This window comes from Condylura cristata, unplaced genomic scaffold (assembly GCF_000260355.1).
Source record: "Condylura cristata isolate star-nosed mole 26May11 unplaced genomic scaffold, ConCri1.0 scaffold00009, whole genome shotgun sequence".
In the NCBI taxonomy this organism is placed as follows: Eukaryota; Metazoa; Chordata; class Mammalia; order Eulipotyphla; family Talpidae; genus Condylura; species Condylura cristata.
Window position 1 is genome coordinate 20,422,138 of NW_004567110.1, and position 19,167 is coordinate 20,441,304.

The 19,167-nt window shown below is 37.1% G+C and overlaps 1 protein-coding gene across 1 annotated transcript in view; it reads right to left on the reverse strand.

The window, feature by feature from the left end:
• Positions 1-19,167, reverse strand: part of PKHD1L1 (polycystic kidney and hepatic disease 1 (autosomal recessive)-like 1) — a 135,503-nt gene that overhangs the window by 35,794 nt on the left and 80,542 nt on the right. Inside the window, exons 41-53 of the mRNA XM_012722926.1 lie at positions 18,460-18,634; positions 17,332-17,488; positions 16,817-16,973; positions 15,555-15,634; positions 14,943-15,072; positions 13,870-13,999; positions 10,688-10,929; positions 9,109-9,245; positions 6,595-7,624; positions 5,406-5,597; positions 2,775-2,926; positions 1,698-1,857; positions 970-1,141 (exon numbers count right to left, since the gene is read on the reverse strand). Coding sequence (XP_012578380.1) covers positions 970-1,141; positions 1,698-1,857; positions 2,775-2,926; positions 5,406-5,597; positions 6,595-7,624; positions 9,109-9,245; positions 10,688-10,929; positions 13,870-13,999; positions 14,943-15,072; positions 15,555-15,634; positions 16,817-16,973; positions 17,332-17,488; positions 18,460-18,634 — 2,914 coding nt within the window. The remainder of the gene's footprint in view (positions 1-969; positions 1,142-1,697; positions 1,858-2,774; positions 2,927-5,405; positions 5,598-6,594; positions 7,625-9,108; positions 9,246-10,687; positions 10,930-13,869; positions 14,000-14,942; positions 15,073-15,554; positions 15,635-16,816; positions 16,974-17,331; positions 17,489-18,459; positions 18,635-19,167) is intronic.

The window sequence follows — 19,167 nt, forward strand, 5'->3', positions numbered from 1 at the left end:
GGAAGAATGTTCTCTGAATGAGTAAATGAGGTTAGTTCTCTGGTCTGGGGCTGTGGATGGTAGGCCTGTATCCAGAATGAAGTTTATATTAAATTAAAATGAATTTGGAATGGACATTTTGGGAGTGACAGTTGCCACTTTTCATCACTGTACCTGCTAGAGACTATGTCAGTGGAGAATTGATATAATGTTATTATAAAGTTGATCATATTTTCCATTGGAAAATGTTTACAATCAAAAGATAGAAAATTTATTTTACCTGTAAGAATTAACTTACACTGATGAAGTTAAAATTTAAAATATAATGGAATAAGTTGTGTTAGAAGTTTTGAGCATGAAGTGAGAGACAGCTCTCACTCAGAAAACAAAGTGTTCATAAAGAGATTGAGGTTTTCTGGATGTGTCATGAAATTCTGTGACGTCAGGTAATATATTCAGGGTCACTGGACTTCAGCTTGCTCACATAGGCAGCAAGGGGGTCTAGTGAGGCAGATCTGATACTATGCAAATCTGAATTCACCAGTAACTTTCTTTTTCTTCTTTTTTAAGATTTATTTATTTATTCATACAGAACTGGGTACAGGCCAGAGGTACAGGGGTGGTAAGAGGATTTGCCAGAGACAGAGTGGGGAGCAGAACAGGCAGATCAATGACGTATACTGCTGAGGGGAGCAGCAGGTGGGCCAGGAGAGGTCTGCTGTGCCATGTGGGTCACCTCCAGGGCAGGCAGGGATTGAACTGTGCTGAAGTGGCTTTAGTCCCAGTGCTGTGCTTTAACTGCCTGAGCCACCAGGGAGTAACTTTCACACATATTTTTGAGATTTTTTTCATATTCTTATCAGGGTGGAATAAAGCATTTTGTGACCCAGACACATGGTGAGAAGGACATATCTTCCTCATCTAGGAGTGACATGAAAGAGATTATTATGTCACAGCTACTAAAGTATTAGTAATCACAGGCATATATACTTATATGTGACTGGTCGCATCCGGGGAATTGGTTTTCTTGATGGGGAATGTGCAGGGAAGCAATCTTGGAGAACACAGCAGTAAGCTTGGAAATTAATAACAACATCTTTCACATCAGGATCCAGGGTTCCAGAAATGGACTGGTTCTGAGGAAGGTCATTTCTTCCTGACACTGAAAATGAAGCAAGAGCAATTTTAGTTAACATGATGATCAAAGTTCTTAAATGTTAACAAAATTATGGCTATTTGAAAATATTTTTTAGATGGTTTCTTGTCGTAAACTCAAATGTGTGATATAGCTATGGAAAACTCTCACAAAATGCGTGTGTCTTATTGAAAAGCACATAGTCAAAATAACTTGATAAAAAACCTCAAACTTTAGAGTTCAGTTAAAACTTGTTCTTAGTTTTATTTTCCAAAATAACTAAATGGGAAAGGTGGAAATAAAATATATGACACGTTTGTTGTATTCATTTCCTCTAGCTTGGTGAAATAAAGGCTGGGCCAAGTATAAGAACTTGGTGCCATCTCTAAACATAAACTATAAATTCTTAATTCAAGGATTTTTCCAATATAAATTTTGTCTCCAGTGCTTTTATTCAGGAAATCTCTATCAGATCCTGCTATATACTGGATACTGTATAATATAGTCATCCATTAAGCAATTTTTCTCCTTCTTGAGATGAAGATTTAGATAAAGCAACCACTTTTGCCTAATGTATTCATACCCAAGTAATACAGAGTACTAGTGTTAGCTTCAAGGTGCCAGTCTCCATTCTTGCTAGTATTCCAGTTCAGTGGATTTGAAGAACCATTCCTCATATCAATAACATTAAACATATCAGGGTTTTGTGTGAAGTTATGAGATATGATTACATAGTCTTCTTCCTATAAGTTGGTAAAAGTAAGTATGATTAGTTTTATGTTTATACCTTGCATGGTAAATTAATTTGATGACATATAATTTGCCCCTGTATTACCACTTGGTTGTTTTTAACCTTGCATTTTTCTTATTAACATTTTACATATCTGTGGCAATAATGATTTTATATATCAATGACAAAACTCTAACATCACTAGTAAAGTCCCTCTTTCTCTTCTCTCACTCTTCTATCCCCCTCTCTCTATCTACCTACATATACATATTCACTAACATATATTTGCATTTGAACAACATTTCTATAATATTTAAAACAGTGCTAGGCATTTTTATTTTACTGCACTCAAATGCAGTACAGATAGAACATAGAAAGACCAGTACAGGGTACTGGCTACTGTTAAAGATGGCAATAAGATCATAGTAAATCATTTAGGCAACTTATACTTCATTGAAAATGCTTACAACTTAAAAAACTGAAAGTTTTTTAATAAGATGCTAGACTCTTTTTCATAAGATGCTAGACTCAGAGCAAGGTGTTGGACATACAGGAGGTAGTTTGCTATTTTCTGTGTTTATATATTTCACAGTAAAGATAATGAAACTATTAACTGCTACCTGAAACATCATAGGCACTAAGTAAATGATATTATCATGATACTAATTACAGGACATAAGTTTAGTGCTCTGGGCTTATGCAGAATAATTGTTTACTCCTGTTTCTTAAACAAGTTGCTTTGATTTGATATGCTTGAGCTCTCTTCTTAGATTTAAGGTGGCTCATGGAGAGTGCTGACTTTCGTAAATCGGTATTGGAGGGCAGGGTGTTCTCACCCCAACAACTGGGATGAGGATGAGAATGTAGGCTACATATGAATAATATGCAACCATAATTATTATAAGATGTACTTTATAGCTTCTCACTTACCTTAAAGCCATAGAATGTCGACGTATACGATATATTGGCTATGTGATCTACATCTTTAAAATACCAGTTAATATGCCTGGCATTTGGAATGAGAGCCATCCATCCTGACATGTGAGTCAGTCGTTTCTTCTGAAAAGGAATAATGCTTGTGCCTGTAAGAGAAATAAAGCAAGAAACCGCAATGGCTCCCTCTCAGAATCATCTCCTTTTCTGAACAAGAATAAATGTAAAATATCGGTCCGGTCTATGGAAGAGGTCAGTACAGAATTTTGTTACTCATGTTGAATAGCACACTTAATGCAAACACAAAATGCTTCCTCACTTAGAATTTTAAACTGAGACGACAACTTTCTTTAGGGAAATATAAAATGGAAACACGATACCAATTTATATGACAAAACTAAATCAATGTATTAATGATTCTTCAAATATCATTGACCTAAAATAAAACTCCCTTTCTATTTTTTTTAAAAGATTTATTTATTTGTGCATACAGAACTGGGGTACAGGCCAGAGACTCAGGGGTGGCGAAAGACTTAACCAGAGACAGAGTGGGAAGCAGAACAGGCAGATCGACAAGTACACTGCTGAGGGGAGCAGCGGGCGGGTCAGGAGAGGTCTGCCACGCCATGTGGTCACCTCTGGGGCACGCGGGAATCAAACTCTTGTGAAAGTGGTTTCAGCTTCTTAGTGCAGTGCTTTAACCCGCTGCGCCACCAGGAAGGGCCCCCTTTCTATTTTTTAAGAGCTATATTCTTCAGAATACTTTACGTGCAACTATGCAGACATAAACTTGGATTCATTATTAGATTCTGTTCTGTAGATTCTGTTGAGTTAATGAGTTAACAAGTACTAATGGGAAGGTTTGATTTGAAATCTTAAAAGGACTAAGTTATATCCTGATCTATAGACCCCAGCCACTGACCAAAATACCTAAATTTTGTGAATGCCAAACTTGGACCCAAATTACGGGAAAATTACATAATTTGATTAAAAGATAGATCCTGGAGACTTCAGTAGAAGATTCAAAAGGATCTTATATAAATAAGAAAATAGGCAATTAGTCATTCTTTCCATTTCTGAAGGAATTTTGTGTTAAACAGGCAACCACTTCCTTTTCAAATTTTAAGGAGGAAAAGTTAGAAGCAAGATTACAAAATAAACTGTCATCTTCTTTATTTTGGTGGAGGGAGAGAAAATAGCAATCCAACATCAAAGCCAAAAAATCCAGTACCAAATTTATTCATTATAAGACTTATGTAATAGGTTTTGACTTGAAAGGGTCATAAGCAGAAACACTAAAAATTTATGGTTCCCAAAATCCTTAAATATATGAGAACTCTGACAATGGGGGTACTGTCAGTAAATATCCATACTTCCTTTTTGAGAGAGAGCAGACACTTCCTCACCCCAGGGATGCTGGGTAACTTTCCTGTAGAATGATACTTGCAAAGGTTTGAGAAGTCCCTGCTGCATGAGGCTGGTGTCTTAGGCTTCTGCCATCTAGCCTCTGCCATGACAGTGAAGAGCTTCCCCCAGGAGCTCCCCTGTTAGCCTGAAAACTATAATGTACACAGGAAGCAGCTCTAATTCAAACTTGGGTAGAAGAAAAGTCCTCTGGATCCTCACTCAAGCAGAGCCACTCAGATGAACCCAGCCTAGATCAACCAAGACACGTGAATCAAAGTGAATGACTATAGGTCTAAGTTACTAAATTTTGGGAGAGCTTGTGAAGAAAAAAAAAATAGCTGCCAAATAAGAACTAATTACAATTATACAAAACTTCTAGAATTTCTTTCTTTATTTGGCAGGACCAAACTCCACTGAAGATTCCTAATGTATAGAATTGCACTTTAACCTTACATTCTTTGACAGTACAGTTTTATAAGTAAAACATTTTCACTGTTCCTAGTTTTTTGTATTTTTCTGGCTCTACTCATTATATTCTCATTACATTAATTTAAGCATCCTGAACTGAAATACAAACACTTTGAAGTTGACATTAAAAAATAGTATCATTAAAGGTAGTCATCTCAGATTAATTTGCCATCATAAATATATTCACATAAAGAGACATCATATGTGACATCCTTTGATAATGACATATAATGGTAAATGTAGTCATAATAATTTTTCCCCACTGAACTAGCCTAATTATTGAACTTTGGAATCATTTAAAATACATATAAAGTCAAAGCAAATGAAATATTTTTTTTTTAGTAGTAACTTACTTGATTTCAATGGAAATACAACAAAAAGTCAAACTTCCCTAATATTAAAGGTGATCTAGTCTTTATGTTACATTAAAAATTGCCTTCTGTGGGGCTTTCTTTACTTTGCAGTATTACTTGCAGTATTACTTGAGTATTACTTGAGTCCATCTCATTTAACACTTACTGATCCCTTTTATTTGTAATATCTTATGTGTGACAGAAATATAAGCTTATAGTTGTTACTTCCAATATATTCACAGTTTAGTAATTAAATAGAACACTTACCTTTTGAGTGAGAAAGCCAAGGACAGAGAGACACTAAGAAAGCTACAATGTCAAAAACTCAGAAATACTAGACTACATGAAATACAGAAAAACACATCTAAATTAGTAATTTAAACTATTAGGTTTCACTCACCGAAAGAGTCTGAGAGAACCACCTCTTTTTCCAGCAGAGACCTGGGAGAAGGCTTATTGAATGCTAAACGGTGGAAGCTGACTGTAGCGTCACAGACAGACCCAGGGAAGCCAATGCTCCACTGAGCGTCTTGAGTGCAGTGAGAAGGGTCCAGCAGTGAACTGTGGGGAATGACAGTATGTCCTTTGTGACCTTGGAAATGAACACAAACAGCACATTTTATACTTCATGTTAGAAGACTAATAAACCAAACAGAATAGAATGTATAGACATGATGATCCATAGCACCACTAATGAAATTTAAATGGCTTGGTAACTTTTTGGCCTGCAGTGAGGAGAGCTCACATAGTGGACTCCAGTCAGAGACTTATTGTGGATGTAGCTGAAACATGGGAACTGCAGCACAATGAGAACTGATTGTAGGGGATGGGAAGTGGGATCAGTAACTTAAGACAAGGACATGTGGAAATGTGGAAAGGGGCCTCTCTGGTGGCACAAGGGGTTAAAGCTCATTAGTATGAAACTATCCAGTGCCACTGCAGGGTGAGTTTGATTCGAGACCAGGGGGGCGGCCCCACATGGTGCAGCAGACCTCTCCTGTCTTACTCACTGTTTCCCTCAGCAGTGTGTTTTGGTCATTCCATCCGTTGTGCTCCCCAGTCTGTCTCTGGTGAATCCTCTCACCCACCACACCTCTGGCCTATACCCAGTACATGCATACATACATTCTTGTATGCATAAAGAAATGAATCTAAAAAATATTTAATAGAATATATCCAATTTTTCCACATGGCTTATTCAAATAAACCTGGAATTCATAAGTTCATGGGGTATGAATGGGTAGTTGGGTAGTCATAGAAGAAGTTGGGTCATCATAAAAGCAGTTTTTCTTTTGTGTAATTGAGTATGACTGGAGGAGTTCTAAAATGGAAGCAGCTTCCTTTTGTAATTGATGTTTCCATAAATATTGTTCAAAATATGCTGCTAATTCAAAACCAAAATGCAAGTGCAGGAAAAATTAGAGGTTGCATTTGGGGCTCCTGAAGAAAAGAGTATCTCATCTATGCCTAGTGCTATCTTAAATCATTGATAAAGTTTGATTCTGGATAAGATCTATGATTTACGTGAATCTGTTTTAACATTCACCTCCCTGTATTAGTACATATTTCCCAATGTGTTTTAACATTACCTGTCAGTGAACCATCAGTATCAATCAGTACAACTTCATGTTCCCATCGAAAGCCAGCCTTATTTGGTGTATTAAAATACCGGATGTCAACAAACTTCACGCTCCAACCTCCACATCTGTCATTGCAAACTCCAGTGATGGATGTCACCCCCAAAGCTGCACAGTTGGGACGGTCAAAGTTCATGAAGTGCACAGAAGATACAGTCAAACCCTCACTAAATGGGAGAACCAGGCCTTTGATTGTGCAAAATGCAGACCCCATTCCCAGTTCATCAAGATGACCAACGATTTTGGCATTTTTTACCACTGCTCCATTGGTTTCACCCCACCCTCCAACATAAGGGGCTAGGATCCTCTTAGTCTCAATTCCAGCCTCATAATTATTTACCATCACAAAGTTATGGAATTGAAGGGCACCTCCATTGACCCATTCTGCGCCTTTTTGACAGTTCCAAGTGGTGAGTGAATTAAAGATTGCAGGTACTGGCACTGTGGAAGTACAAGATCCTGTTTGCATGGGAAAATATTCTTCAAATATCCATATTCCAAACCAACCTTGAGAATGTACAGTGTTGTTAAAAAATTCTCCAAGAGGAACTCTTTTTTGGCAAATGTTTCGGTCATAGGATGGACCATCGGGGTGGTTGTTCATTCGGTACCAAAAGCCAAAGTGAGTACCACCAGCAACTGCATTGTGTCTTATAGTGTTGTTTGGGTTGGTTACCCAAAATGCAGCTGGGGTCACATCATCATTCAGAAGACTCATACTTTGTTGTACAAATACTGCCAAGTTATATTGTAGGATATTGCCATGTTCAATACCATCTTCTATAAAAAATGCTCCTCCTCTGATATCATATATAATATTCCTCTCAACCAGAAGGTGATGCGTATTATGGATGGTAACAGCTCTATTATAGGCCTGGTGAATTGCACAACCTTTTACATAAGAGCTATATTTTAAGTCTCCAAGCAGGTGCCAATGTATTGGATATCGCCCCAATCGGAAAGCCTGTCCAGCGTGGAATATCTGTCAAGCCAAAGATCACAGCTCTTTAGTCATATGTGTGGACTCAGAGTTTGCTGCTGTATATTTTGTTTCAAAATGCTCATCTTTAATCTTACATTAATTATTATGAACACATTTATATTTCCCATATTATTCAGGGTTAGCATTGAAAACATTAGTTGGCTCCCACTTCGCTTTACTTTATTCATTATGTAACAACCATATGTGATGTCAAATAAGTGAATGAACAAGAACAAGCTCTGCTCTTCCGTTTCACATTCTGGTCTATTATGAAAGTTTTGTATTCAGTAAAATAAAACCTCTTAGCTGTCTTTTCCCCCTTCATTTACACAATAACATTTCTTGAAGTAAAAGTTTCCTGGATGCCAAACCCTGTACAAAGTGTCTGATATAGATGATCACAAACTTTATCCCAATCCAATGAAAACAAACACATCATTAACTTCATTTATTGAGGTGTAGAACGTTTGAATTCTTGTTCACGGTTGCACAACTCCATTTAAAAGCAAGTTGGGCTGATTCTGTAGTGGGTGCTCTCATCAACCACTCTGCTCTACTTTCTTTGAGAAATAACCCGACTAAATGAGAATGTGGGCCATGGAACTATTTGGTAGAGGAACATTCTCAGCAGAATGAAGAGCAAGTGCAAAGACCCTGAGTCAGGAATGTGTTTGACATGGTCAAGGGGCTGGTGGTGGGCACAGTGAGGGAGGAGGAGGAACAGTCACAGAAGGTAGAGGCAGAGCCCAGCAGGGGGAAGATCATGTGGGTCCTATGTGAAGGATTCTGTCTTTCTGCTTTTAATTTATTTGTTTGTTTGTTTAGTTATTATTTTTGTATAGAAGAACTGAGATATAGGCCAGTTCTTGGTATGAGGTATGGGAGGTCGGGGGGTAAAAGGTTTCACCAGAGACAGAGTGGGGAGAGCAGCTAAGGGGAGCAGCAGGAGAGACAGGAGAGGTCTGCTGAGCCATGTGGGTCAGCTTCCTAGCTGGGGATCAAACACAGGCCATCGTGGTGGTAATGCTGAGACTTAGCTTCTAGGCCACCAAGGAGGCACCCAGGCTTTCTTGCTTTAAGTATAATATGAAGTTAATAAAGGTTTTTGAACAGGCTGTAAAAAATCTGATTTACACATAAACATTTTTACCCTGGCTCTGTTGTGGATTTTAAGGGAGTAGAGATGGAAGCAGGGAAACCAGTTAGGAGAAAATCCCAGGAGTCACAGTGAGAGGTGGTGGTGGAGTGGACTAGGGAATAGTTGAATGTAGTAGAAGAAAGTATGTAAACTACAGATTTTGTGTGAAGAGTCAATAGAAATTATTGATGTTGAGTATGAGAAAAATGGAGTGAAAAACGGTTTAAAAAGCAGTTCTCTGTTTACTTATCTGGCCCCTCTATCAGATTTAAGCATTATCAGACAAACAGCAGGAGCTCAATATACATTAGAAATGGGTGACCACTGGCATGATAAAGCCCCTTACCTCTACATGCTCGATTCTTCCAATTACCATGTTGGCACCAGGTACAGGAGCATGAAGCATTATGCAGCCACCAAACTGGTCACTCCCTATTTCTTCTCCAAACTTTCCTTGGAAACATGTCTGGGTAGCAAATTCACCTTTAAAAAGATATTTTGAAGACATCACAAGAAAAGCCATGTAAAAGGACTCTATATGAAGATATGTCCCCTCATACATATATCTTTTTACTCACATATATTTTTTGAAATCTATCCTGGAACATAACTATTTGCATTATTTGTATTTTGTTCCAGATAATGGATAAAAAATGGTAAATACCGGCCCTCCCTGTTGGGGCAGTGGGTTAAAGCACTGTACTGAGAAGCTAAAGCCACTTCCGCATGAGTTCGATTCCCGCCTGCCCCGGAGGAGACCACATGGCGAGGCAGACCTCTCCTGACCCGCCCGCTGCTCCCCTCAGCAGTGTACTTCGTTGATCTGCCTGTTCTGCTCCCCACTCTGTCTCTGGTGAAGCCTCTCACCGCCCCTGAGCCTCTGGCCTATACCCCAGTTCTGTATGTACAAATAAATAAATCTTAAAAAAAAAAAAAAGGTAAATACCTTATCTTTTTCACATGTCATTCTCTAAATACTTACTAAACATTTTTCAAAGATACTAAATAGATGGATGGCTGAATGACTAATACTGATAAGGTATTTATCTCTGAAGCTTGCTCCCAAGATTTGGGGAATTAACATAATTCATGCAATTTTATATTTGCATAGCAACAGAGTATGCATTATTATCCCATTTTATTCTTACAACTGTACTCAGTAGGGTGAATAGTAACTATTCTTATTTTAAACAGAATGAAAACAGATTTTCAAGGACATCTGCCTTGGTACAGATGATGTATAAAGAATATAGGTCATATGACATCAAAACCAGGGAGCTTTGTCTAACATTGTACTTTCCATTGAAGAAAAGCATGTATCTATGCTGTCTCTGTCGTTATTTAACTGCTTATAGGATTGCACTGGTAATGAGTATGTAAAATATTTAAAAGTACATTTAGCTTCTTAAATACACACACACACACACACACACACACACACATATGTATAAGAACTGTGGTAGACATGAAGCTTTATCCATACTCAGTTCTCTTCCACTTCTGAGTATAGAGGGGTTTGTGCTAATTCACTTGCTTGAATTAAGCACAACAGTAATGAAATCAGTTCTGACTAATGACATTTTAGTCAATTTTAGGATTAAAGTTTTAATTGCTTGTGTCTGATTCTCCAGTCATCTTGTCGCCTCTCTCAGAGGCCATGGATAGCCGGGTGGGTCAGAGCCTCCATCAGCCTAGATCCTGGAATAATTACAATGGGCAGAGGCCCCTATTAACCCATACTGAACATGTGTTGCACATGTGAACAATATACATTCCTCATTTTAACATCACTGTGGTTTGGAATACTGATCACCACAATATAACCCTGTTGAGGGCTTTCAAATGGGAGATTATTTTGCCCTCAGAGAATATTTCTGCAATGTATGGAAACATTTTGAGTTGATTCTGTACAGCTGCATAATTACCTGTATTAAATCCATCAGGACATGGTGGGATTTTATTATTCCACTCTATATTATCGGATCCTCTTATTAAAATATTCCTGGTAAGAACTCCAACTTCTGCCCTTGCTTCAAACAGAGTTCCATCAGGGAGGGTGACAGTGATTCCGAGGTGTGTGTGATTCAGTGTATTAGTCAGCGTTATGTGCTTGCCGTCAGCAGATACAGATGCTATGGTCATTTTCTCATTCTCTCGTTGACTGTGTCTGTAAAATTTTTAAAAAATTCACTTAAATATAAATCAACACAGTATTCTGGTGTGTTTACTTTATTCTATCTTGAACACTTAGCTGTAAAACAGAAAACGTTTAGTGTCATACAATATTCTGAAGAGTAATCTGAAGATAGTATTTTACTGGTTTCTGAACACATTTACAGATGCATTTCAATTAAATAGGTATGTTCCAAGCATCCTTTTTCCATAGAACTGCATCAATCCTATAGTGTAGTTAAAAGAACTTAATCTACAAGTTAGAGGATCACATTCAGTCCTTCTCAACTGGGAATGAGTTTGTCCCCCGGAGGGATATTTGACAATGCATGGACACTTTTTGGATGTTATGCTGGAAGGTGATACTGATCTCTAGTGGGTAGTGGTCAAGGATGTTTCCAAACATCCTGTGACACACAGTAAAGAAGTGTCCTGTCCAAGAGGTCAGAAGTTCTGAGGCTGAGAAGCCATTGGAGGTTCCTGAGCATGCCAAAGAAATGACTGAGGTAGTTTCAGAGGTTTCATTTCTACTATTCCTTCAGTATAACTTAAGTCTAGTCAAGAAAAAAAGTTACTACTCTGTACAATACAGATCCACGTATTTAGTCACCCAACAAGCAATTTATTGAGGGTCTAGCCTTTTTCTAGGATCCGAGCTTAGTGCTGGGGCTACCAAGTAGAAAGTACGCCTGACTTGAAGTTGACACATCTGTCAAGGCCTGATTGTAGAGTGTCTACAAAATTGTGATTGGCACTGTTACCTTTTTCTGGCATTCCCTTTGATGACCTTCCCCCCTGGAAAATCTTTCATTTCCACTACATGGAGATAAGTTCTACTTTAAGTGCAATATACATATACACTCACTTAATTCTTGGGTTAATTCTGAGATTGTTGTTAACAGAATTCCAATTTTACTGAAGCTTGGAGTTTGAACTTGGCAGGCTGATTTATGAAGTGGTGTTTTTATTTATTTTCCAGCTATCACAGTGATACTTATTTTTTTTTAAAGATTTATTTTTTAATGCATACAAGAACTGGGATATGGGCCAGATTTGTGAGGGGTGAGAGGATTCACCAGACACAGAGTGGGGAGCAGAGCAGGCAGATTAATTGAAATACAACGTTGAGGGGAGTAGCCGGTGGGTCAGGAGAGGTCTGACATGCCATGTGGGTCAGCTCCCTAGCCACGAATCAAATTGGAGCTACAGTGGCTTTGGAGAGCTGTGCTTTAACCCATTGCACCACCAGGGAGGGCTCTGTGATACTTTTTTTTTTTTTTAAATAGTATCAAATTTTATTGTGGTGGCACTGGTGAATAACCTGCACATGTTTTAGGGCCAGTAATATTTATTTAAAAATATATGATTATGGCCCTCCCTGGTGGCGCAGCGGGTTAAAGCACAGCACTGAGAAGCTAAAGCCACTTCCGCATGAGTTCGATTCCCGCCTGCCCCGGAAGAGACCACATGGCGAGGCAGATCCCTCCTGACCCGCCCGCTGCTCCCCTCAGCAGTGTATTTCAGTCACTCTGCCTGTTCTGCTCCCCACTCTGTCTCTGGTGAAGCCTCTCGCCACCCCTGCACCTCTGGCCTGTACCCCTCAGTTCTGTATGCATAAATAAATAAATCTTTAAAAAAAAAATATGACTATGAGTGTATATGTGTGTGTCTAATAATGACATTTCCCTAATTAAAATATGTCATTAGTTTTGTAGTTTTGTAAGTAGAATATAAATCTCTAGTATGAATGAACAATGTTGTCAGCCAAAGGCTCTACAAACTCTCAAATACCATTTGCTGATGAAATAGTGAACATTAATTCAGATTTGGTAGAGAACTCCTTAAGTTTTACTTCTTCAAATACACTAAATTTTGAACTTCCTCTTCAATTTCACACAGAAAAGCTGTGAGGATTTTCCATTCTATTAGTAAACCCTATCATTTTGCTACTATTTCATTTTTGCCATTATATAATTAAATTTTCTTCCAAGGGCAGGAAAAAAATGGGCATTTATAAAGCTAAGTATATATTTTACTCTTCCTGACATCTACAAGTCTATTTTTAACTTGAAAAATGGCAAACTCAAAGGCCATCTTGAATTTTAATTTTAAATTGAGTGCCACTTTTAACATAATTCCCTATTTCTTGTCCTGAGTTACTGTGTGTTCCCTGATAAGCATAAAATCACATATAATTTTGCTACTATCCACAATTTGAACAATTAAGCAAAAATAAAGCTCTTCTTGCTCTCTTCCCCCATAGATATTGTTACTGTAACTATCTACATTAGCTTTTTCTTTATTTGCTGAAACATATAATTAAACAGAAATTAAAGGCCATGACAAGTTTCAACTGTGAAAGGTCAGACTTGTAAAAGGTCAGTTAGTCATCACTTACTTCCCTTGTATTCAATCATTACTAACAATTTTGCTCCATGGAAACCATTGTCAATGCTATAAAGTAAGAAATAATTCACTAGCTACTTCCAACCAAGTTTTCTGGTGACTCCAAACAAGGAAGTTCATTTACATTTTTGAATAGATTTTATTAGCTAAAGCTCCAAGTCAGACATTTGCCAGTAGCTCTTAATAGCAGGATGCTTCCTTCGACCAATATCTCACAAGGGAACATAACCATAACAAAACAGTAAGGTATTTTATTGATATGTATTTACCTTATAGGTACAAATTCATACTTTTTTCTTTAATGTAAATTCAGTCAATGCAAACAACATACTAGCAATCAACCTACTGTTAGTATTTAGTAAATGCACACTTGGCTGTTCATACTTTCTTTGTTAGATGTTTTGAATTTAAATCAAACAGTTGTGGATCTTCTGATTCATCCTTCTTTTCCATAGCCAAAGCCAAAACAAAACAAAACAAAAAAACCTCTGTTCTAAATTAAAGTTATCAGGTCCAGAAGACATCATACCTGTGTCCTGTGCTTGCAATTACAATTTTATCTCCTGCTTTCCAGGTTACTGCTTCTTGTAAAATCAAAGTCCTTTCCCCGGCCTTTGCAGTATGAGCCAAACGTGTCCAAACCACAGGAACTGGCAGACCTGGACCAACATACAAAGCCAGGACTCACTCAGAGATGCTTTCTTATACTGAGAACTTTAGGTATTATAATTTTTTTCATATTTGAATCAATTTTTGGAAGGTTCATTTTACCTTAGTATTCTATACCTTTCTTAAAAAGGGAGTATGATTATGAAAGAAATACCTTATAAGACCAGCAATAAATTACATAATGATATGTATGTTTATGAAATTAAAAAAAAATCCTTTTGCAAGAAGATAGTCTGTTTATGGCTATCTTTTATGAGAACACAATATAAATACAGTGTGATGCCAGTGATAAAATGCGCAGAGGCCTATTATCTTTGTCACTGTTGACAGGAATTGCAGAATATTTGTGTTCATAGTAGAACATAATGTTTACACATCATAAAGTAATGTTTTTACATTGTGAATGTACAAGAGACAACTTGTTTCAATACAGAAAACAATATACAAAGGAATCATACCATGCTTCCTTTAATAAGTTATCTTGATACTTTAAATATGATAAAAATCATTTTCATTTGCTGGTAATCTTCCAAAATATAGTTAGAGAAAAATATGACCATAAATTTATGGTTTTATTTTAGTCATTTAAAAATACAAAGGTATGAATTCCCAGACTTTAATGCCTTCTCATATAGATAAATGAATGCAGTAAACAATCAGCGGGTATTGTGATAAGTATTAAATTAGGCAAAAGTTATTATGGGAGAAAATGGAAAGGGATAAAGAGGAAGAAAAGAGTCTAAACAGCTTCTCCAAGAGTAATGTGGTTATAATGTCTTGGTTCTTGCTCATATGTAGGGGCTGGCCCCTGGATAAAGGTAGGACAGAGATAACGAAGGTTAAGAGGGAAATTGCCATGTCAGGGACATTACAATTAGGCAGCGTTATTAGGCTGTCCTGGCCAGCCTGTCCTCAGCCAGTTCCCTGCATTACCATGCAGATCCAGGATGCCTTCTCTTACAGCCAGCGTTTTGGCACCATATACTGGGAGCTCAGGAGACCTCAGATTCCCATGCAAGGTAATGACAGCTTGGTGTTGAAATGGGGATGCTTCAGTACCAATCTGCAAGAGATTTCACAGGCATTATACTGAAAGCTAAACACGCTATCCATAATTCTAATCACTGAAAAGCAGTTATCCTAACTACCCTCTCTCTTTTCAGAATCAGCTGTCCAGTGATCAGAATCATTCTTAAAACAAAATAAAACAAAAAAACAAAAACCAAATTTTCTAGTGTGCCAAATAAACTATGCCTGAACTTTGGAAAGTATACTGATTTGCTTAAACCACACTGCAGAACTTGAACCACACTGTTCTATTTTAAGTTCTGTCCCATTATAAGACACTATTATCTTTCCATTAAAAGCACAAGCCTACTTAGGAAAACTTTTCTCCAGTAAAAGGTCTTTGTATTAATAGCAGAGACCTACAGAAAGGTAAACTGATGAGGGGTTAGTATAATTAATTGTCCATTTTGTAGAGTACTTTAAAAAGAAAAGGGGGAAAGGTGAACAATGAAAAGGCTAGCACATTTTGGCATATACCTGAAGGATGCCTCCATCTGTAATCAGAATATTTTCTGCCTGGAGTTCAATGTCAGTTTCATCAAATATTAGTGTCCCACCTATGAACCATAAAATTTAGAAACACTGTTTAACAAGGAAAATGATTATTAAAAATTGTTTGCTAAATTATACAATTACATCAATTCCTTGTTCTTATCCTGCTATTGCCATGCACATGACTTCATTTTAGTATAAACACTTCAGCCAAGACACAGGAAATTAATAGAAAGATAAATCCCAGGACAGATTATTTCCTTTTGAGCATCTTCTATTTTTATGCAATTAAAACTGTTCAGCTACATGAATTATAGTTCTATAGAGGGCCTCAAAACATAATTTATGAATAAAAGCAAAGTTAGAGAATAGCACTTTTTATAGAAATCATTATAAAACCATTCATAACCTCTGAAATTTTATCTACTAATTTGTAGCTACAGCTTAATGACAGAAAAGAATATATGGAATTCCATTATATGTGAGACTAACATAAACTTGTAGACAATAAATTTTTATTTAACCAAAGGCCCAATAGTTAATAACTTCAAAAAATGAAATAGTACTATAACCCAGAAGAAAAGACAAAAGTAAAATGCAAAGATCTTCAAACAACTGAAGCCATTATGGCAAAGTTTATACACTAAAGCCCAAAGTGCTTTACTCTTTTCAGTGATCCCTTCTTTTATATTTGAATATGAGGGTTCCAGTTATTTATTTTCTACAGTTAAAGCAGAATATCAAGAAACAGAGAGAAATGCAGGCAACAATCAATAGCAGGTTTATAGGCAAGGGAGAGACTCACAGAGTAGCATGCAAGAGGAGTCAGGGGTGTCGTTCATATAGAATTTAACAGCTCTCTATGATTATACAACCCCTGGGACCCACTATGCAGTGTTTTCTAAGCAGGAGCTAGCTTTTATGGCTGTGAGCTGCCGAAGTGCACAGGCACGCTGCTCTGGAAATAAACACAAAACACTTAACTTTAAAAGATGATTGCTTATCTAATGCAAGCTACTTTGATATTTTCTATTCTATTTCATTAAAAGGCTCTATTTGGAACAAACATATAATTTCATACCAAAAACGGATTGTAGGATTTAAAGCCTGAATTTAAATACAGAACTATGTTCTGTATTAAGCACATGGTATAACAATAGAAGTTCATAATCACTACTTCAGATTAAATTAACTTCACAGAAATATTCCACAGACAGAACTTAATAAATGTATTTTCAGAAATTTACCCTGAATAAGCAACATTTTCAGAATAGGAGTACTCTGATCCAGCAAAATTGTTTGTCCTTTTGTAATAACAACTAGTGACCCTTCCTCTGGGGGAGATTTCCCTCCCCATGAGAAGTTGGAGGACCAAGCATCAACATATAGGAAGTCAGCATTATCCTGTAATAGAACACAAGAGCCTTAAATTTAGAGGCTATCATCAGAATTCTACATTAAATGTCTCAAAAAAAAAAAACCCTTTAAGACAATGGATATTTTAATTCATAATAAAGTCTAAAGTAGGTTATATTTGCCTGTTGACTTATTTCATGACAGTAATAAATTAAAACATCCATTGCCAATTACCCAACAATCCAGGCTAGTTAAAACTCTGGAATAATAACATTTTAGTAATAAGCAATAAAAATATAAACTACTTTCCTTTTATTAGGTCGTCATATTTCAATTGGTTTTTGGAAATTTTAACAAGGTAAAAATTCCATTCCTAATTACTTCACCTCCCCCATATGATGATCACCTGTTTGGCCAAGCCGACACTTCTGATGCTCACATGAGCTGAAGCCCTCCCTGAAGACCTGTGGGCACCTGTCATGCAGATGATATGTGTCTGGTTGGAATATTCAACATCACACTTGGTTTCAGCTATGGTGATGGAAACATCCTGCATATTTTCACTGTAAAAGAGGGAAAACAATACATAGATGCTTTTTTTTTTTCAAGTTTCTAGGTCCCGTTGTCAAATCCTAACAGCCATATGCATTATTGAAAAAGTAAAGATCTTAGATTCATCAAAGTACAGACTGACACCTTTTCTCCATAGTAATGTTTCAAATATTTGTTGAGAAAAAAGTAACTGAAGAGATCAAGAAGCCAGCAGAAAAAACTGTATTTACTAACAGGTATTGCAGTATTGGGGTGAAACTGCTTTGGGTTCAATTTATTGAAAGACTTTTTGATGGTTTCCAAACAGGCACCTTCAAGAGACTTTCAGGGATTTGTTTTGGGATGTGTAGTGACATTTCAGTACATTTACAGACTTTAATCTCCATGTGAATAGGCAAGCCTGAGGTAGTCATAAGTATTTGTGGAGTTAAAATTGCCTTCTATGAATGAAATAAACTTGGATTTTGAAACAAGCCTTATCTATGTGAAGAATGATGACAGGGCAGTGAAGTACAAAAATTTGAACCAAATAATTTGAATATTTTTAAGGAAAAAGAATACAGCCATGATAATGAAATTTCCTGATGCATGAAGAGGGTTTCATTGACCCAATGAAGTAAGTTCATTGTTGGAGTAAAGATGTCAAGGAAAGTCTAACAGGAAGGTGATTTATGTTTGTAAAGCTACTTACTATATTTTTTAATCTCTCTAATCTCAATCCAACATTTTAAACCTCCATACTATAAAATGATCTAAATAAATATCTAACAGTTAAGGCAAGAATGGGGTAGGAATATGCCTGGAACAGAAGTGCTTCCTAGAAATTAGCTATAATACCATTCCATGCTTCTAACATGGCTTCTGAACATCTGGGTACACATTCCATGACTATATTGAAGCTCTGACTTAACATACAAGAGAGCAGAAATGATGGCTTCAGTTTGGAAATAAGCACCGATGTATGTGCACGTGTAGACAGTACCTGAAGCCTGATCCCGTGACTGTAAGTCTCGTGCCTCCGGCTGTGCTGCCTCTCCTGGGAGAGATTTCAGTTATGAGTGGAGTGAGGGACAGAGTGTACGTAAAAGGAGTCGTGGACTGTGACGCAGCCTTCCCATTGACCACACTCACTTCACAGGCTTGCTCAGGGCCGCTGCCTATAAGGAGTCAATTGAGAACCATTCTTAGTCATTTCCAAAACCTTCAACATCTTCAATAACATCTTCCTTTTCCCAAATCAGTTTCCAATATATGCAGGTAATATGTGCAGTCATATGATCTCCAGCCAATGTCAGATACATAAGGTTCATACATATCATCACAGGCTCAAAATAATCCCTTCACTTTTAGAGTTGCTTATACAGATAATGCTGCAAACCTACTGGTTAATCGTCCAGTCTTAGAGAACCCAACATGGCAAATTATATCAGGATGGAAGGAGGAGCTGCTAACAGCAGGCATAGTGACAACAGAAAGGAGTGACAGCTGAAAGCAAGATAAGAGACAGAAAAACTGCAAACATCAATACAGACATGTAAAAAGAAAGAGCAAGCAGAGCTAATGTTCAGACAACCTAAAAACCTCAGCAAATACCTACAGACTGTTCTATTAAAAAAAAAAAAAAAAGTCAGGATATGAACTCTGATCTTCAAATGATAAACAAGCCTAGGCATAAAAACATTACATTTTC